This window comes from Siniperca chuatsi, linkage group LG9 (assembly GCF_020085105.1).
Source record: "Siniperca chuatsi isolate FFG_IHB_CAS linkage group LG9, ASM2008510v1, whole genome shotgun sequence".
Lineage (NCBI taxonomy): Eukaryota > Metazoa > Chordata > Actinopteri > Centrarchiformes > Sinipercidae > Siniperca > Siniperca chuatsi.
The window spans coordinates 25,299,733-25,318,493 of record NC_058050.1 but is presented as its reverse complement, the minus strand read 5'-3'; the positions used below and the strand labels follow the sequence as shown (position 1 = coordinate 25,318,493).

The 18,761-nt window shown below is 41.7% G+C and overlaps 1 protein-coding gene across 1 annotated transcript in view; it reads right to left on the bottom strand.

The window, feature by feature from the left end:
- Positions 1–292: 292 nt before the first annotated feature.
- Positions 293–18,761, bottom strand: part of ubr5 (ubiquitin protein ligase E3 component n-recognin 5) — a 37,508-nt gene continuing 19,039 nt past the window's right edge. Inside the window, 27 exon segments of the mRNA XM_044209231.1 lie at positions 293–1,046; positions 3,174–3,259; positions 3,412–3,556; positions 3,722–3,835; positions 4,505–4,660; positions 4,767–4,851; positions 5,022–5,203; positions 5,411–5,471; positions 5,683–5,813; positions 7,935–8,079; positions 8,178–8,265; positions 8,497–8,842; positions 9,221–9,341; positions 9,502–9,719; positions 10,077–10,226; positions 10,692–10,864; positions 10,973–11,046; positions 13,312–13,545; positions 13,854–14,065; positions 14,726–14,994; positions 15,117–15,374; positions 16,429–16,560; positions 16,707–16,818; positions 17,068–17,191; positions 17,449–17,688; positions 17,882–18,042; positions 18,323–18,452. Of these exon segments, the coding sequence (XP_044065166.1) occupies positions 834–1,046; positions 3,174–3,259; positions 3,412–3,556; positions 3,722–3,835; positions 4,505–4,660; positions 4,767–4,851; positions 5,022–5,203; positions 5,411–5,471; positions 5,683–5,813; positions 7,935–8,079; positions 8,178–8,265; positions 8,497–8,842; positions 9,221–9,341; positions 9,502–9,719; positions 10,077–10,226; positions 10,692–10,864; positions 10,973–11,046; positions 13,312–13,545; positions 13,854–14,065; positions 14,726–14,994; positions 15,117–15,374; positions 16,429–16,560; positions 16,707–16,818; positions 17,068–17,191; positions 17,449–17,688; positions 17,882–18,042; positions 18,323–18,452 (4,360 nt within the window). The 3' untranslated portion in view covers positions 293–833.

Below are 18,761 nucleotides of genomic sequence, written 5' to 3'. Positions count from 1 at the left end.
TCTTTTACATTTTGGTTTTATTTATATAATGCAAATACACAACAAATCAACAAATCTAGTGCAAAACAGCGCATAAACACAATTATTGAAATACTACTAATAATTACCCAGGCTATGAAGGGCTGGGATAGAGTACAGATTAAATAACCCAATCTGGTGTGTAGCAGGTCAACATTTTGTCACAGGTAAGCAGCCTCCTCTCAAACTAATTTAACATTAATTCCCCTCTACTCTTAACATGAAGCACTGAAAATTTTAAATTAAAAAAATAATAAAATCACGATCGGGCAGCTTATTTGCATCCAAGTTTATTTTGAAATTCCCTACTCCCCCTGTACAAGAAAAAGAGGACTTTCCACAAAGGCAGCAGTGAACTGTCAGTGATAGTACTTTTCTAGGGAAGGAAAAAAAACTTATAATCACAGTGTGTCTTCTTTTCTTCTTTTAAATACTTCTACTGCTGTCATCTTTGGCTGGGTTTCGGCAGACAGCTTTCTGTCAAACCACATTCCTGGGAAGCAAAGGTTTAAGCCAATAGAGCAGGGCTGTGGGCTTTACATTTTACAGTGCCAATGCAGGAATGTTCTGGACTGTATACCTCTTCTTCATTAACACAGAAAAAACAATAAAAATTGAAATAATAATAACAAGCTGTTTGTGTTCACAACACAAACAAATATTACTGCCTGGGGAGATGGCGACAGTATGTCGAATTTCATAAAATTGTATAGACAAAAAATAAATCTACAAAAATGGAGCTAGGTAAATATTACACAACAGTAAACATGTTTCTTTTTTTCCTTTTTTTTTTTAAACTCTTTTCTGTTGAACCTCTACACAAAACCAAAATTCTTGGTCTTAATGGCTAGCAGGAGTTTCTGTTTGAGTATCTGTTTTGAAGAATAGAGTGGCACGTAGAGACGTGAGATGCAGGTATTGGCTGTAGGGAGGTGCTGGTCGTCTGGAGGCCGGATGGTGATGGAGGGCATCGGCTGGAAGCCCTCCTCGCTGGCTGGCAGAGAAGGGCTGGAGGTCCAGAAGTACACCTGAGGACAAGGAAAATCAGTCACCATTGCCATTTCCATCTAAGGACCATTGTATTTTATAAATGTTCAAGTGTTTGTGTACTGGGCTGAGTAGGAAAAAAATGGGCAACAAGAGAGAGGCTTTGAACAAATGGTATTATTGAATACGTCCTTGCTCTCTGTTTACTAGTGTCGGCCATGTACAGTGGTGTGAAAAAGTGTTTGCCCCCTTCCGGATTTCTTATTTTTTTGCATGTTTGTCACACTTAAATGTTTCAGATCATCAAGCAAATTAAATATTAGTCAAAGGTAACACAAACACAAAATGCAGTTTTTAAATGAAGGTTGGTATTATTAAGGGAAAACAAAATCCAAACCTACATGGCCCTGTGTGAAAAAGTGATTGCCCCCTAAACCTAATAACTGGTTGGGCCACCCTTAGCAGCAACAACTGCAATCAAGCATTTGCAATAACTTGAAATGAGTCTTTTACAGCGCTGTGGAGGAATTTTGGCCCACTCATCTTTGCAGAATTGTTGTAATTCAGCCACATTGCAGGGTTTTTGAGCATGAACTGCCTTTTTAAGGTCAAGCCACAGCATCTCAATAGGATTCAGGTCAGAGCTTTGACTAGGCCACTCCAAAGTCTTCATTTTGTTCTTCTTCAGCCATTCAGAGGTGGACTTGCTGGTGTGTTTTGGATCATTGTCCTGCTGCAGAACCCAAGTTCGCTTCAGCTTGAGGTCATAAACAGACGGCCGGACATTCTCCTTCAGGAGTTTTTGGTAGACAGCAGAATTCATGGTTCCATTTATCACAGCAAGTCTTCCAGGTCCTGAAGCAGCAAAACAGACCCAGACCATCACCTGATGGTCATCATCTGAAATGCGGTGTTACTTTTATGCCAGATGCAATGGGACACACACCTTCCAAAAAGTTCAACTTTTGTCTCGTCAGTCCACAGAGTATTTTCCCAAAAGTCTTGGGGATCATCAAGATGTTTTCTGGCAAAAATGAGATGAGCCTTAATGTTCTTTTTGCTCAGCAGTGGTTTTCGTCTTGGAACTCTTTCTTATGGTGGAGTCATGAACACTGACCATAACTGAGGCAAGTGAGGCCTGCAGTTCTTTGGATGTTGTTGTGGGGTCTTTTGTGACTTCTTGGATGAGTCGTTGCTGCACTCTTGGGATAATTTTGGTCGGCCGGCCACTCCTGGGAAGGTTCAACACTGTTCCACGTTTTCGCCATTTGTGGATAATGGCTCTCACTGTGGTTCGCTGGAGTCCCAAAGCTTTAGAAATGGCTTTATAACCTTTTCCAGACTGATAGATCTAGTTACTTTCTTTCTCATTTGTTCCTGAATTTCTTTGGATCTCGGCATGATGTCTAGCTTTTGAAGATCTTTTGGTCTACTTCACTTTGTCATATTTAAGTGTTCTTGATTGAGAACAGGTGTGGCAGTAATTAGGCCTGGGTGTGGCTAGAGAAATTGAACTCAGGTGTGATAAACCAGTTATGTTTTAACAGGTGGGGCAATCACTTTTTCACACAGGGCCATGTAGGTTTGGATTTTGTTTTCACTTAATAACAACCTTCATTTAAAAACTGCATTTTGTGTTTATCTTTGACTAATATTTAAATTTGTTTGATGATCTGAAACATTAAAGTGTGACAAACATGCAAAAAAAAGAAAGAAATCAGGAAGGAGGCAAACACTTTTCACACCACTGTATATCACTTAATGTCTGACAATGACATTATAGACTAAAGGCTCATCTCCACAGGATACAACTCTGCTACATAAATTTTCCTTCAACTGAAACAGAAATGTGTTATTTAAACAATGCCGTGCTCTGTAGAAGCCCATGCTAAAACTAAAACATGCAATAATGTAAAAAAATGTTTTAATTGTTCCACAAAAAAAGTTTTAAAAAGCATATTTTAGGAAGGGATTAAAAGACTGATGTGGCTAGCCGAAACTCTTTGTTCAGGGGGACCTGACGGAGAATGCTCTGTAAATTTTACCCGTTAATCCGAGCTTCAAGTAATGTACCTCATGTAATTATTGACAATGCTAAGCAGTGAATTGCTGAGTGCCCTGGTGATTCTCTTTGTTTTGAAGGATAATTTTGATGAGAACAGACTTACCAGATCTTGCCTCTCAGTCATGCTCATCTTCTCCACTATGGACCAAAACCAGCGTTTAAACTGAAGCAGTTTGTCTGCATTTTCCCCTGTTGGACAAAGTACAAGTCTTCGCTTACTATGTTACAGCAAAAATGTACAACAGTAAATCTTTCATTTCTGAGTTCATGCAGGAAAGAGATGAGACAAGAAAATGGACAGAAGCAGACAGAGCAGAGAAGATCCAGACAGAGCAGCATACCAGATTCATCATTAAAGGAGGTGAAGCTAATGAGCATCTGGACGTTGACTTCTCCACAGCCGTTGACCAGCAGCCTAAAGTCCTCGGCCGTCAGGTCCTCCAGGGCGTTCTTAGGAAGTACATCCAGCAAACCCTTCCTCATTGCCTACGAAAGACACAGACACAAGTCATAATTGGTGTGAATACATATTTTGGCGACTGACAAAACATTTGGCTGCGTTCCAAAAAAACAGACACAATTTGAGATAAGGTTTGGTGGAACACTAAATATTCACAGCCAATTACGAGAGAGTAACATTTTGTCACTTACATGGAGAGGCTGCTCAGCCACCACCAGCATTCTGTGCTCTGCATACTTCCTCACATACTCATACACGTTGAGGGGAGTTACTGGCATGTTGACCCCACCAGACAGAAGCTCCACCTGAACCAGGAAGAATAAGGCATCAACAAACACTTTGAAATATGTTTATGCCATAAATAGAGTACTAATTTATCATACATCTTTCCACTATGGTATTGAGAGTATTCAGATTCTGCTTTCAAAAGCTGAACCTCAAGGTGTCCATTTACCACATCAATGTTCTGTGATGCAAATAATGTATATAACAAACAGAAAAACAGGCCAATCCCAGTGGTTGATTTTCCTTATGGATTATGAATATTTATATTTTGTATGAGGATACACTGAAGGACATACTCTTCATATCTTTTTTTGGTGCATTATGAGTCTTCTGTGATGTTCAGTGAATCTGAATTTGTTGTTTGACCAGAAACTGTTACTGTGTTCTGACCGACATTAGCATTACGTCTAAAAATTAGGTCTCATAATTCTGCAAATTTCCAGTAAAACACCTTGTTGCATGTACCATGTAGCCTTGTGCTAGATCACAGTTTAAAATTCTACTTTTTGAATTATTGCTCATAGGTTCTCACCAGTGCCTCTAGCAACTTGCTCAGGTCATTGCACCCCTTGCATTTTTTTAAATGAAGTGCTATTTTTAGTCTGAACAACATGGGCTAGGCATATAATTTGTTAGCATTAAGTGTTTCAATCTACATTTGGTCACACATTGACAGTGTAGTCCTTTACCTGTCCAGCCCCTTCCTCTTTGCAGAGGTCAATGGCGAAGGCCAGGTCCATGGCAGCAAATACCGCATCTGCTTCACCAGCCTGAGAATGGCGAATCAGCTGCCGCAGGCTCTCGTACATGACCGGGTCAAAGAATGCAAAGTCATGCCAGTTCACCTGCAGTAACAAAGATTATAAGTAGATTTAGCAACTTCTTCTGAAAAGCACCAACATCTTGTCGCAGGGTCTTACTGTAGGTGCAAAAATACATATTCTTTCATACCTTCCTCCCAAGCAGCACTTTGATGACATGTCTGTTCAACGTGATTGGACAGAGCTCATTCTGAAGCAGACATAACCCAAGTATTCTGTAGAGAAAATACAAAATTTAATTTACTATTTCCGACTTTGATTAAGACTCATTTTCCCTTACTTTGTCCCCTTCTGAAGATTTTGTTGAAATCAAGTTTATATTTAACCAAACTAGCTGAATATAATTCCTCTTCATGTTTGACCAAACAAGATGACAGTTCATTACCTGCCAATGTTACGGAAGCAGTTCAGCCTGGCTTCTGTATTCTTGCCGGGCCGAGGGGAGTAGAAGCCTCGTTTGCCAGGCTGGTAGAAGAGAGGAGCGTTGTCGTCCCCATCATCTGGGTCGTCCAGCTCCATGTCAACCACACTGCGGGTTGAACCATGACGCTTACGGTTCTCCTGCTGCTACAAGCACACATAAGGGAGGAGGGGAGGACCAAGATTGGCTGTTTAGAAGGCATTGTACAGAAGCTTTCATGTCATTTGAAGTCTAAAGGAGAGAAATATTAGCAAGTATTCCAAACCAGCCCAGATGTTTCACGATTATTATTAACAGAAATGAATAACTGTTGGGACAGTATAGTGGAGAGGAAACAGAGATGTTGAGTTTACTTGTGCTTTCTCTGGCGCCTCCAGAAGACCCAGGTCCAATATGCTGTCAGCACCATTTTCCCTGGAGGAGACAGAGGGTTTATAGTTAGTTTATAAAAAATGATGCAAGGAAATTTTGCAACAGTTTTGATATCATTTGCTGTCTACTCATACAGCAGTTTAGTGTCACAGGCATTGAGAGCAAGACAATACGTGTTTCACTATGGTGAACAGAGCTGATAATGGCACTGTGTTTAGCATATATGTCTGTGTGACTGATTAGGTTATGTTACCTTCCATGTGCAATGAGAAGCTCCATGGCCTCCTCCACCCTGGCTCTGAGAGAATCCTCACTAGCCAGCAGCAGCAGCAGCTGAGCAGGGGACAGCTCCAGCAACATGCCTGTGATTTTACTGGCAAACGCCTGAGACAAACACACAGCTGGTTTAAGTACAGTGAAGGAAACCATCAATTGTTCTTGTTAGACCGACTGGTAGTCATACATATAGTTCTATATAGTATAGTAGTCAAAGTAGGTTTCCACTCATTTGAAAATTGATGTGGCTTGGTGACAGCAAAGTAAAGGCCATGTGCTCTCCAAAATCAATGGATTACTTCATCTTGCTGTTTGAATGTGCAAGGACAATTTCAAATCTGGTAGTAAAGATATGTTGGACTGTTGACCTGAAAGCACAAGTTTTCCTACTTTTAAGAAACATTTAAAATCATGGTTGAGAGAGAGACAAACATGTGATCATGTGTGAGCCCAAATTTGTTAAAACTTACTCCTGTGCAACATACGCTTAACTATATCTCCAAGTCAAAATGCAATAGGGATCGGTGCAATGCAAGAGTGTGTGCAATAGGGATCAGTGCAATATAAGGGTGTGTGCAATAGGGATCAGTGCAATAGGGATCAGTGCAATAGGGATCAGTGGGATCAGTGCAATAGGGATCAGTGCAATATAAGGGCGTGTGCAATAGGGATCAGTGCAATATGAGGGTGTGTGCAATAAGGATCAGTGCAATGTAAGGGTGTGTGCAATAGGACACTGCAGTAGAAGGGCTTGTGCAATACAGATATGTGTCTTAACTGTTGTCTGTGACCCTTTGACTTGTTTTCTGTTCAATGTTTGTAGTTGTACTAACACGATAAAACCTTGTTTTCCTGTCTCTGTCCAACTGAAGTGTACTGTATGTTCTTATATTTCTGTTAACCTGCCAGGGGGTCTGCAGATGGAAATTAGCCTTAGGCTATAATCTGGCATATTTACATTTGTGTAAATGTTCATTAATATGCATTGTTCCCCCCTTTCTTTAAATAAATAAAAATAAAAAGCTATCTGTCCATCAGGAAACTCCTTAAATCACCTCACTCCTGTACTCTGTTGTCAAACTGGCCTTAACATTTAATGACATCTTAACAAGTTCAAATGGTTCCACTTCAGTTGAGATCAAGATAATTATTCATGACCCCGTTATAAAAGCATTTGACAGTGTAATAAAACTTAATGACCTCTTTATGACAAGTTCAAATGGTTCCACTTTAGTTAAGGTCAAGGGACTTATTCATGACACAATTATAATGATCTCATGACTAGAGATGCACCAATCCCATACTGATATCAGATATCACTAATGGTTAAAACTATAAACCAGCATGTTCTGAACAGACACATTAAAAAAGACACTAACAAAAAGTAACATTTGGATTTTGGAACATAAAACAGCAAACGTAAAAAACTTTTCAGTCAGCACTGCATGATGGGAAATGAGGGCCCCCACTACAATATGTTTTCTCAGTTGATGCAGTTGTTTTATACTGGAATTTTTTTCCCTGACCGATATGTATCTGCATTTAAAAAGGTTTACACTTTAATTGTAATTCATGTTAATATTTAAGATTTTTTACCAAGTTGGTGCACGATTATTATTTTAATAATAAATAAAATTCAGTAAATTTATATCTATGTATTTATTTGTTACATTTTGTTGTACAAAGTTAGGAAAGCAATGTTTAAGTCAAGCCTGATGTTGCCTTACACATAAAAGAATGATCCCAGTCTCTTCCACACGGTAAGGCATACAGCTTATTAATTAACGCCTAACACCAGTGTCGGATTGGTACTCAGTATTGGCAGATATTCAAATTCAGGTATCGGAATCGGATATGAAAAAAAGTGGATCAGTGCATTCCTACTCATGACAGCCAATGTCAAAACCAACCACATATGACAGTATAATGTAATGTTAACACATAAAGCTAAATAGTTTCTTTAAGTTTGATAACTAGGCCTGCTAATGACAGGTTATGTTTTCTTGGTTAATGTCAAGTTGTCATAACAAAGACATCTCAAAAAAGGTCAACTTTGCAATAAAAGTGACATAACTGACTGAATGACACCTAATGACAACAGTGATAAACATTCATAAAGACTCCTTCATGTTCATGACAGGTGTCATGTCATTTTTATGACGGTCTCATGTCAGTCTTATGTACACCCCTTTAAATAAAGAGCTTTGACGGATGCAGATGATTTATTACCGGTTGCATTGCATGAACACGGGGGTAAAGCCTTTCACCCAGGGCTTGTCTGTGTGCAGGCAGGGGGTCGGGCTCATCACTGGGGTTTCCCTCTGACGAAGGCCTGAAAGGCCTGGTGTCTATGGACAGCTGCCTCCTTGAGTCTCTGTAGAACACAAACACACAGTTTTGTCTCAGTCTCACATAGCACAAACATTTTTGTTTAGTGTAAAAGGGGAATATATGTATTAAGTTGGAGTTTACCTGTCTCTGTCTCTCCGAGATCCCGCGCGAAGGCCTCCACTTCTCCTCTCCCTTTCCCGGTCTCTGTTTCTCAAGCGCTGCATTAGATCTACAGACAAACGCACACAAATACACATTGAACTGAACGTGTTCACCTTGGGGTGTAATTTTTGTATGTAAAAAAATAAAAATAAAAAAATATATAATTTTTTACTCATGTGATAACTGCTTTAACTGCAGCACAAAAGTACCATTGAATTTAACAATGAAATCAAGTTCATTAATACAGTATAGTTTCTATGTATTGTCATACTTGAATTGTAATCGTGATGACACGTACTGCTGGCCTGCATGCCCTTACTGACACTCTGAACACAGTCCAGATTGGGCAGCTTATCGTTGGAGAGGAGGGCCAGGGCGATGGCCGTGTAGAAGCTGCGGGCCACGCCGCTGCCCTCGCCCGGCTCATCTTTGAAGGTGACCTTCACCCGGTGCACAGCCATGGGTGTGGTTGTGCAGCGCCTGCCAAAGTGCGTATTTAGCTGACGCATGGTCTGCTGTATTAGCTGGTCTCGATCCCGGTCCACCTCCAGGGCCAGGTCACGGGACTGCAGGTTCCTCAGCTTCTCCATCTCCCGACGGAACTTGGATTCCTTTACCTCAAAGCCACCCAGCTCTGTGAGGATCTGGGATAAACAAACAGACAAAATCATTATGAGCCTGCTCTCTAACATCTAGGCCACCATTACCCCTAAAATATTTTTGATATTAGCATTGAATCAAATAATTAGAGTTGTTAGTCTGCAGCTCTATACATCTTTCAGATTGTTAACCGAGTTAGCAGACCAACCCAAGGCAAACACACCGGTAAATACTGGCCGTATATTCCACAAGTGGTAAGAAAGAGGACTCTATTCTGGACTTTAACAGTCATATATTACTTATTGAAGATCATTGCGATATCTATTAATCTAAGTAAAAAAGTGAGTTTGGGAATTAAAAGTACTTATACGGGGTAACGTTGATTCTTAGTTTACATGAATATTCAGATAAAAAAAATGTACCGATCCAGGCTCTGCTCCGACATCCTCCATGAAGACACGACCAAAGAGCTCCAGTGACAGACGCCAGCGGCCTAGTAGCATGTCATGTGAGATCATCATCCCCATGAAACTACAGTGAGGTCTGGACAGACAAAGGAGAAATGGGCAAAGCGGAAATTTTACGCTCTAAGTGCATTGCTAACATTAAAACTAAATTATAGTACACTAAAACATTTTAGGTGTTCTATGATCTATCAACTTAGCTAAGTCAACATCACAAAACACAGATTAGTGTTTGGTACCTGAATGATGGGAGAGGAGGTCCATCACTCTCAGTGAGGCCAATTTCCGCAAGTAGGCTGCTCTTCAGCTGGGCAGCGAGGTCATGGGGTGAAGGGCCTGGTTTTGAAGCCTCCAGCTCCTGCTCGGCCAGTGACTGGTTCCCAGTGCTCCGCTGGCCAGTTTCCATACTCATCACATTCTTCAGGTTGGCTGAGTAAGACATCTTGGTGGGCAGGATCTGTTTTAGTGGGGTTCAGAGTAGTTATTTAGTAATGTGAACAGATGTCTTGAGATGACAGTGTGATGGTGAAAGAATGGAAATATGGAAATGTGACACAGAACACAGGCTATGTTCCAATATCCACACTTGAATTTCAGTGTAAGCGAAACGGCCATCCAAAATATCCATTATTTCTTGCTGTTTCCAATGCTCTCAAATACCATTGGAAATAATGAGGAAACAATGAATCCTGGATAGTTTTTACATATTTCTATTTAAAAATGTAGTTACTTCAACATTTCAATGGTGTTTGTTATACGTGGATATTATAACACAGCTGCCAGCGTGTTTGTCCAGTGAAGAGGGGTGGTATACCTGAGAGGGGGAGGGTAGAGAGGAGCCCATGTTTACCTCCAGGCAGTTCCTGTCCATGCTTGCCTCAGCCAGGCCTTTGGTTGCCATGTAAGAGGAAGAGTACAAGCCCTGAGAGGGACGACCGAACAGATCCTCCTTCCTGGCATTAGGCTGTTAGAGAAGAAGCAAAATGAAGTTGAATCCAAAGATGCCGTTTAGCCATTATATAATATCATAGTAACAAGTTACACAACATACATGAAACGCATAGTGTCTGCCCAATATAAATGACAAGTGGAGAAGATTGGTAAACCGGTCAGATTACCCAATTTTTTTATTTTTATTATATATATATATATATATATATATATATATATATATATATATATATATATATATATATATATATATATAATAAAATGTCACATGACTATTTATCTTGCCAGTGTTAGGGCCATTGAGACATCCATGTCAACAGCATAGTTGCAGTCATTGTCAATGGATGGCATGGTGTTGCATACTTAGCATGCTGTCAAATATAAGTAGGTTGTGGACCGTGTATCTTTAACCCTTCCATCTTCACTGTCTCAGGAGAATCCTGAGAATCACACAAAGAGACTGAGCAGCAATTCTAACCTGCAGGAGGTGGGGCTGGTCTGCCAGTGGAATGGCCTCAGCCAGAGGAACATCGAAGGGGTTGGGTGGGATGCAGCCCAGGAAGGTCATTGAGTCAGAGCGACGAAAGAAGGGGTGGTTCTGACCCGTTTCAGCTGGAACTGGGTCCTCATCTTTGTCCTGCAGAGTTGAACCTGAGGTGAAGCAGAACTAAACTGTCAGCACACACGTTAAAATGACCATGCAGTTCTTTGATATTTATTACACGTTGACTATTATTAAATATTAGTTATCTAGCTTACTCTGATTGGTGTCTTCATCGTTCTCGTGTTCAGAATCCTCATTGTCCAAACCCAGTTCCAAAATCTCTCGATTCCTATAAATAAAAGTGGATAACAAATACTGTTGAAAATAGTTACATGTAGTCAAAGTGTTTAATTTAAAGCCATGGTTAATCAAAAGCCCTAACAACCATTGTTTTTGCTGTTTGCTTTATCAAGTGAGACAATAGACAAAATAATGTGAAAAAAGTGTTTTATTCCAGTGGCTATCATATGCAATTCTAAGCAGATAATTCACTTGTCTAGTGATGCAGATTTCAACCCATAACCACAAATTCAAGAAATGGCAATTGCAAGTTACAGGATTTTTCCTAGTTATTGTAACCAAGCACCATAATGCTGAATTAAACTCAGATTTATTTCATTCTTCCTGACCGCCAGAGGCAATGCTTAACACTGGATGTTATCTGTCTCGCACACACCCAGGTCGAGTATTTAATATCAACAAAGTCACGCATGGGCAATATTGGAAACACTCTTTCCCACCTAATATTAGCCCTGTCCCAGTCCCTGCAATCCTCTGGCGTGGAAGCTTCCGTCCAGAGCCTCAGTGATCCATCTCTGCAGGCATTCGCCCTTATGACCAGGGAGCTTGGTAAACTAATGTCAACACTTACCCTGACTTGGCTGGCCCAATCCCCCCTTTCTAAGCCAGGCCAGAGGGCCCTCGGCATTCTCCTTGCAGTTAAGGGAGAGCTGTTTGGCACAGCAGCGCAGCATGCGTTGAAGTGGGGAATCCGAGCAAACCAGACTCAGCAGTTTGTAGCCTTCAGGGACTTACACCGCTACTGAGACAGCGGCCTCCACGAGATTATGCCATCAGTTGGCCTCAGCAAGGGTTGAGGATCTGGTTATCGTCTGGCACAAATATGACACAGCAGAGGTGGACCTATTTGCCTCAGAGTCCTCAACCCACTGCCCCCTTTGTTTCTCACTGATCGAGACAACGAGTCCGTTGGGACAGGACGCCCTGCCACACCTGTGGCCAGATCGCCTCCTCTATGCCTTCCCACTATTTCCACTGAAAGCAATAACACTACACAGAGAGCAGCAAGGCAACCAAACTCTTGTTGGTCGTCTCAAAGTGTTTCCAGTGATGCACAGGCTTCTGGACAGGATTCCATGGTGCCTGCCCAGGAGACAAAACCTGCTCTCGCAGCTGGGGGGGCCCACATCTGGAAGGGTCTATGTGGCTGCGATTTCGGCCAGGAATATTAAGAGTGGATAACCAGAATGCGGGGTCTCACACTCGCAGGCTGTTCCCTCATGGGACCTGCCCCTGGTGCTGGAAGCCCTTCGTCTTGAACCTCTGGAGCAGGCGGGGCTAAAGTGGTTGACAGCAAAGGTTACTTTTCTTCTGGCAATGGCATCAACAAAGCGTGTGAGTGAGCTTCACACCTTGTCAGTGATTCAAGTGTGCACTGGAACTCGGATTGCACAGGGTCGGCACTTTGCACTATCCATTATTCTTCCCAAAGAGGTTGGCTCCAGCCCACTTTAATCAGGTCATTGAGCTTATGACCCATCATGCATACAGGATGAGGAAGCTAATTGGGAAGAACTACTCTGCCCAGTGAGAGCCATGAGGCATTATATACAGGCCACTGATAGCCTGTTTGTCTGCTATAGGGGCCATAAGAAAGGACACGCCCTGTCCAAACAGAGGCTTTCCAGGTGGATTGTTGAGGTAGCTGAGGAGGCATACAGGTCAAGAGGACTTCCTTTGCCCCTTAAATAGGGGCCACTCCACCAGGAGAGTCTTCACTTCCTGGGCAGTGCAACGGGAGATGCCTCTGAATGAGATTTGGGCTGCGGCTACCTGGGCTACACCATGCACCTTTGTCCATTTTACAGGGTTATTGTCGTTGCTCCCCATGCAGTAGTGGCAGCTGTCTTTCAGGAACCCTCAGGCCGTTACCGGTAATTTGGGACTCCTCGTGACTATGTTGGTAATAGTCATCCAGTGTTAAGCACTGCGTCTGGCGGTCAGGAAGAATGAAATAGAACGAGTTACGTATGTAACTACAGTTCTATGAATTCTGGATGACTGCCAGAGTTCTTTGTCACTCCGAGTCTTGGCGAGAAGATTCCGCAGGCACATCTTTCATAATGACATGGGCTTATATACGCTACATCCTATGCCCTACATCATGTGTGACTTTGTTGATATTAAATACTCGACCTGCGCGTGTGCGAGACAGATAACATCCAGTGTTGGAGGTGATCCAGAACTGTAGTCACTTACATAACTATCGTTTTTGAATATAAAGAGAGCATTTTCCTTTGTTTTCTTCATTTACCTCTTTCTGTCCATCTGTGGGTTGTCCAAAGTGGTCTGTTGGTTCATAGCCTTAACCCAGTAGATAAGAGCCTGGAAAACGTATGCCACATGTTTCAGTGAGCACACGTCCAGCACGGGAAGCACATCAGAGTGCTCATCATTGTGGGAGCGCATCAGTGATAAGGCATAGTTCAGGAAGTCGCCCCGCGCTGACATCATGCCCTGGCGAGCTGTCAGCAGGGTAGCTGCTCTCCTGAAACAAATACAAAACACATAAAAAACAAGTGAGAACATTGCAAACATTACTTATAAAAAGGAATGCACAAATACGGAAATACCAATTCAAAACAAAGTGTGCCAACTCTTTTGTGCATGCATAGTTAGAATGAATTTAGATAGGGACTGTAAAGAGTTTCATGGCTATTGCCTTCCTGATTTTTTTCTGTGGTTGTCCAAAGGTGTTCTCCCAAGACTAATTATCAACTGATCAGACTAATAAATGTGAATAAGAAGAATTACAAAAACTGTGTTTATGATTTATTTTATTTATTTTTTTTTTACCTGCGTCCTTCCAGGGTGCGGAGGCTGGCCTCCTCCCGAGCCGTCATGCGTTCCCTGCGAGCTGAATGCTGAGAGGCGTGGAGCGGGTGACTGGGGTGACCCGGGTCTCCAGCAGATGACAGGGCTGAGCCATATCGCAACTGAGCTTCGGTGGAATCCATGATGGACACCATCCAGTTCCAGGTGGGAATCAGCTTTTCTTCAACATAGTTCTGGTTCAACACATGACAAACGTTTCACTCTTATTTAGCTCATTAGATAGAACAGTTTTTTATTAAAAACATTATATTGACACTGCCAAATAGGAAGGATACAATGCAATTCAATTACATATATAGCCGGAATGGAAGTGGGCAGGGATATCCTGAAACAATATTTTGATTCTGAAGGTAGATCTTAAAGTATTCCGATGCTGTACTGCTGCAATTAAATATTACAATTATTTTTTTTATTTGTTTTTTGTTGTTATTGGTCTTTTCAAAATAACTGAAATGTGTTTATTCAAAGTGTATGCCTAGAAAAATACAAGTTAACTCTCAACCAGATCCTAACATTCAGCCTGTGTCCTCTATAAATATGTAGCCAAGTGTAGTTTTATATAGCACATGTTTTAAAGTTTTAAATATATCTGGGAGGGTAAAAAAGGCTTGAATTCAGATATTGAAGTAGGTAAATGGGAAAACACTTAATCAGTCAAGATGCAGGAATTGGGTTTTTTACATAAAATCTTCACTCAATTAAATGATGGTCATGGTAAATGACAATGTGCTGGTATCACCATATCATGATTATCTTTCCCCCCCCCCAAATATATGCAATGTATGTTTAGTGATTATTTCAAACAAATGCCACATGATGGCAGTGTATCTTACCTGCAGGTTGACTGCATCCTGGTAGGTGAGCTTTACAGCTGCAGGGTACTGTGAGTAGACTAGATGGTTGTACTTGGGAATCAGACTCATGAGGTCGGAGATCTGCCTGATGACGATACTGTAGGCCCGGGCCAGGCTGCTGGCAGATGTAAGATAGCTGCTGGAGTTGCTGGCCTCCAGAGCTGCCGCAGCGGCAGCAGCACTGGAGCTGATAGCACTGGAGCGGCGCAGGTTAGTAGGGTCAATATATATTAGGCCTGTGGAGCTTGCTGTGAAAAAGATGAAGATCATAACAGGTACAATTATTATACGCCATTTTTGTGACAGTCATCTGTAACCACAGACAGACATTTTCCGATAAAATCCCATAAACAAACAAAGCTCCACTGACCAGCTGGTGTTGAGGAGCTGGAGGGAGCACTTCCTGTGGCCCTCTGGCTGGGGGTGTTTCTAACAGCCCACTGCATGGAGCGAGGAGCCTGGGCAGCACTGTTTGCGTGAGTAGCGTTAGTTGTCCTTTCCAGCGGCTCATCCAACAGGAATGTCTCCTGGTCGACATCGTCACTCTGACTGCTGCTGCTGTCTGAGTCGCTGGAGTCATTGGACTGGGAGTCATCCTCTGAAAAGAAGGCAGGGACACTGCTGGCACCTTCAGAGAGGAGGAGGAGGAGGAGAAGGGATGAAGAAAAAAGATAAAAGGAGACAGGTTTAATGGCTTGTGTATTCATCTGACCTCCCTTACTTTTGTCTTTCACATCAGATTTATCCAGGCAGGAGTGCGGGTTAGTGAATCACACCACTACAAGGCCAAACAACACTAATATGATGGTGAAATCGCTGAGGCTTCAAGTCAAAACAACAGCTGCACCCTGTTGATCAACTTGTTCTAAATAACATCTGACTTAATTTTCTACATTTTTTAAGATTATTGGTATTTTCATTAACGAGAAATAACAGCAATGCCTCAATTGTACTGAATATTCTAAGTGGAAATGAAACATCATTAGTAAGAAATAGACATTTGAGATGACCAAGGAGAAAAAACACCACACCATTTGGAAAAGCTACAAGTTGATTAGTTTGTTATTTGGGTGAAAGAACAACAAGACTATACTTGTGATGAGGGACAGTATTAGTTAAAAATGACAGACACAATAACAGTGAAATGTGAGAAAGGGACGAACTGAAGGAACTCTCAGCAGTAAACTGTGTATGCACTTTGCAAATTCACTCTTGTCCTGACATCTGTATATGCATTGAAGTAAAGAGGAGCTCATACCAAAAATAGGAAATGCCAAGGACACCCTACTGCCTGCAAATGAAATACATTGGGTATTCAGCCAGGGACCATTTTGTCTGCTGTATCATTAGCTCTCCAAACACAAAACCCCACAATCCAAAATGCTGACTGTAATGCACTAATGATTTTGTGAGGACTGAATTAGTCTGTAATTCAAGGAAAAAAATACACCACAGTGCAGCAAGACAGAAATGCAATTTCTATTTAGTAAGCAGTTGGAGCCTTATAAAAACTTGGAAAGAATTCAGTTTAAGGAGTTCATGACAGGTGACCGCATTTCCACAAAAAACTCAAAAAAGGAACAGCACTTAGAAATTGAGGAGAATGTTTTATAGTAAGGGGATTTAAAAGAAAATCTAAAATTAAATCTAAACTGAAAGATTAAAAACAGCTGTTGACCAACCTGCTTCAGAACCAGCGGTGGCTGCTGTGACGACACTCCTGCGGCCGCTAGCATTATCCTGATTGCTGTGGTTACTTTCACTGTCACTCTCTGTTTCAGCTGCTGCCAGCAGATCCAGCTCCATGTCACTTCCTAAAAGCAGACACAATGGCAAAACAGATGCTTCACTCACTGTTTGCTGGGGTTTCAGATTCAAGTAATTATTCACAAAACATTATGAACAACTTCAGTTTCATTAATTCCCTTGCATTCCTATAAAAACGTAGGGTGTGTCTCACCGTCCTCGTCGTGCTCATCGTGCTGCCCTTCTGCCTCAGCATTTTCCTCTCCCTGTTCCTCTTGGTCGTCATGATGGTCTTCTTCACCTGCTACTCCCTCTACGACTTCAACCTAAGAGACAACAGATCGTAAGAGAGAAAACTTTGAGACAGGATAGAGCTATTCTGAAATTATACAGTAATAAGAGTAAAACAAAAATAGATATATTCATCCAAATCTCAGTGAAATCTTGCCATGTAAATAACCGTGTGGACACTAGGTGGCATCCTACATTCTTTTCATGCAAGTGAAACCGTGCATTTTGATGACTAGTTTCAAAGTTCATTATGGCCTTAATGATTTTATAATGAGGCTCCCCACCTCTTCCACATCTGCCGATACGATGTCATCCTGCTCCTCATCTCTTCCTCTGACAGGCTGAGACTGGCTGCTGCGCCGAGGCTGGGGGTTCCTGATGATATAAGAGGCAGCTGTCTGGCTGGAACTGGGAAAAAAAAAGAAGCACAAAACCAGAAGTCATTATATCTAGGGAATAAGAAAAATCAACCATCTTCTTTTCCTTTTGGTTTCTTCAAGTAAACATCTAGTGGTTTGATTTGAAAAATGTCAAGTCATATCTTCGCTTTGGCGAATTAACATGGGGTTCTTACCCAACTCACCGATATAACATGAGCACATTTTTCAACACAGTGAAAATATACTGCCAAAAACAAGAAAATGAATGCACTAAAACAAACTGACCTGCTGGACTGGTCAGGTGAGGGTCTCGGAGGCAGAGGTTCGACAGAGAAGAGCTCCTCGCTGCCCTGAACAGCATCAATACTGGTGCTGGCCAAAGTGAAAGGAGCAGTAGGTCTTGCTATACCCATTCGCACCGGAACAATCAGCGACTCTGCTACATTACATAGCTCCTCCACAGCGTAGGGCAGCAAAGCTTGGAAAACTCGCCGACATTTCCCAATGGGCTGGGGGATGAAGTTGCTATGTGAAGGAAATTGAGAAAAGACGGAATCAGAATATGTATTAATTCAAAATACCATATCAAATTGGTGTTAAAATTTGTTCACATTGTGTCGTAAAATTGAGCTGGTTCATTGATTACTCAAGTTACAATTAATTCCTAGAGCCTTTGTCTAAAAATGTACTTGAAAACCTTAATGCTGCATGTTCTTACTTTTTCTTCTTAGATGAGGCCATCTCCACGCTGAGGATGACAAACACCCGGGCGACAGAGCGTAGGAACCTCCTGGTGACACTGACTGCCTCCTCTCTCCGGCCAGGAGTGTACTTGTTTTGCAGCTCCTTTACTAGTGTACCCAGTAAGGTGTCTATGAACTAATACAGAACAAATACCCTCTGATGACCAAAATACTTCCAGGTGCAAGGGTGTGTTAACAGCAAGAAAAACAGAAGAAAATGCATTTCTGCTGGTTATGTTTAGGTGGTGTAATTTGATGCTTTCCTAAGCAGGAATTACTCAGAAATGGAGATTTTGTTTAACATTGTGTGTACAATCAGATTTGGTGTGTAATGAACAGAAGCCAAGGAGTAAAACAATCATCTTGATCCTGATGCATGCCATCAGAGAGCAAGAAGACAGACTAACTGGACTTACAGTGATGTCAGGAGCACACTTGACAATGAGGCAGTGGGTGAAACAGTCAAGGCGAATGGTGCCACTCTGCTGATTCAAGTAGACCTGCTCTTCGGGCAGAAGGTGGGCAATTCTGCTGCTGGCACTAAGTCTAGGACATACAAAAAATACAAAGAACAAAATAGTGGCTGTTACAGAACACTGATCTGTACATTCCACTGTGTGGAATATACTTCTAAGTGTAAAGTAACATGAGGTTGTAACCAATCCATTCAATCAGGTCAGTAACAACACCAATTCTGTGTATTGGATTGGGTGCATGTAAAAAAGCAGCAAAAACTATCCACAAGGAGGTCAATGGATCCCATGTAACTGGAATATGATGTCTGGAAAGACACATTGTTTGCATGTAATTTATCAGGTCTAGGTTTAATGCTGGGAATGCTGTTTTGCTGTGATA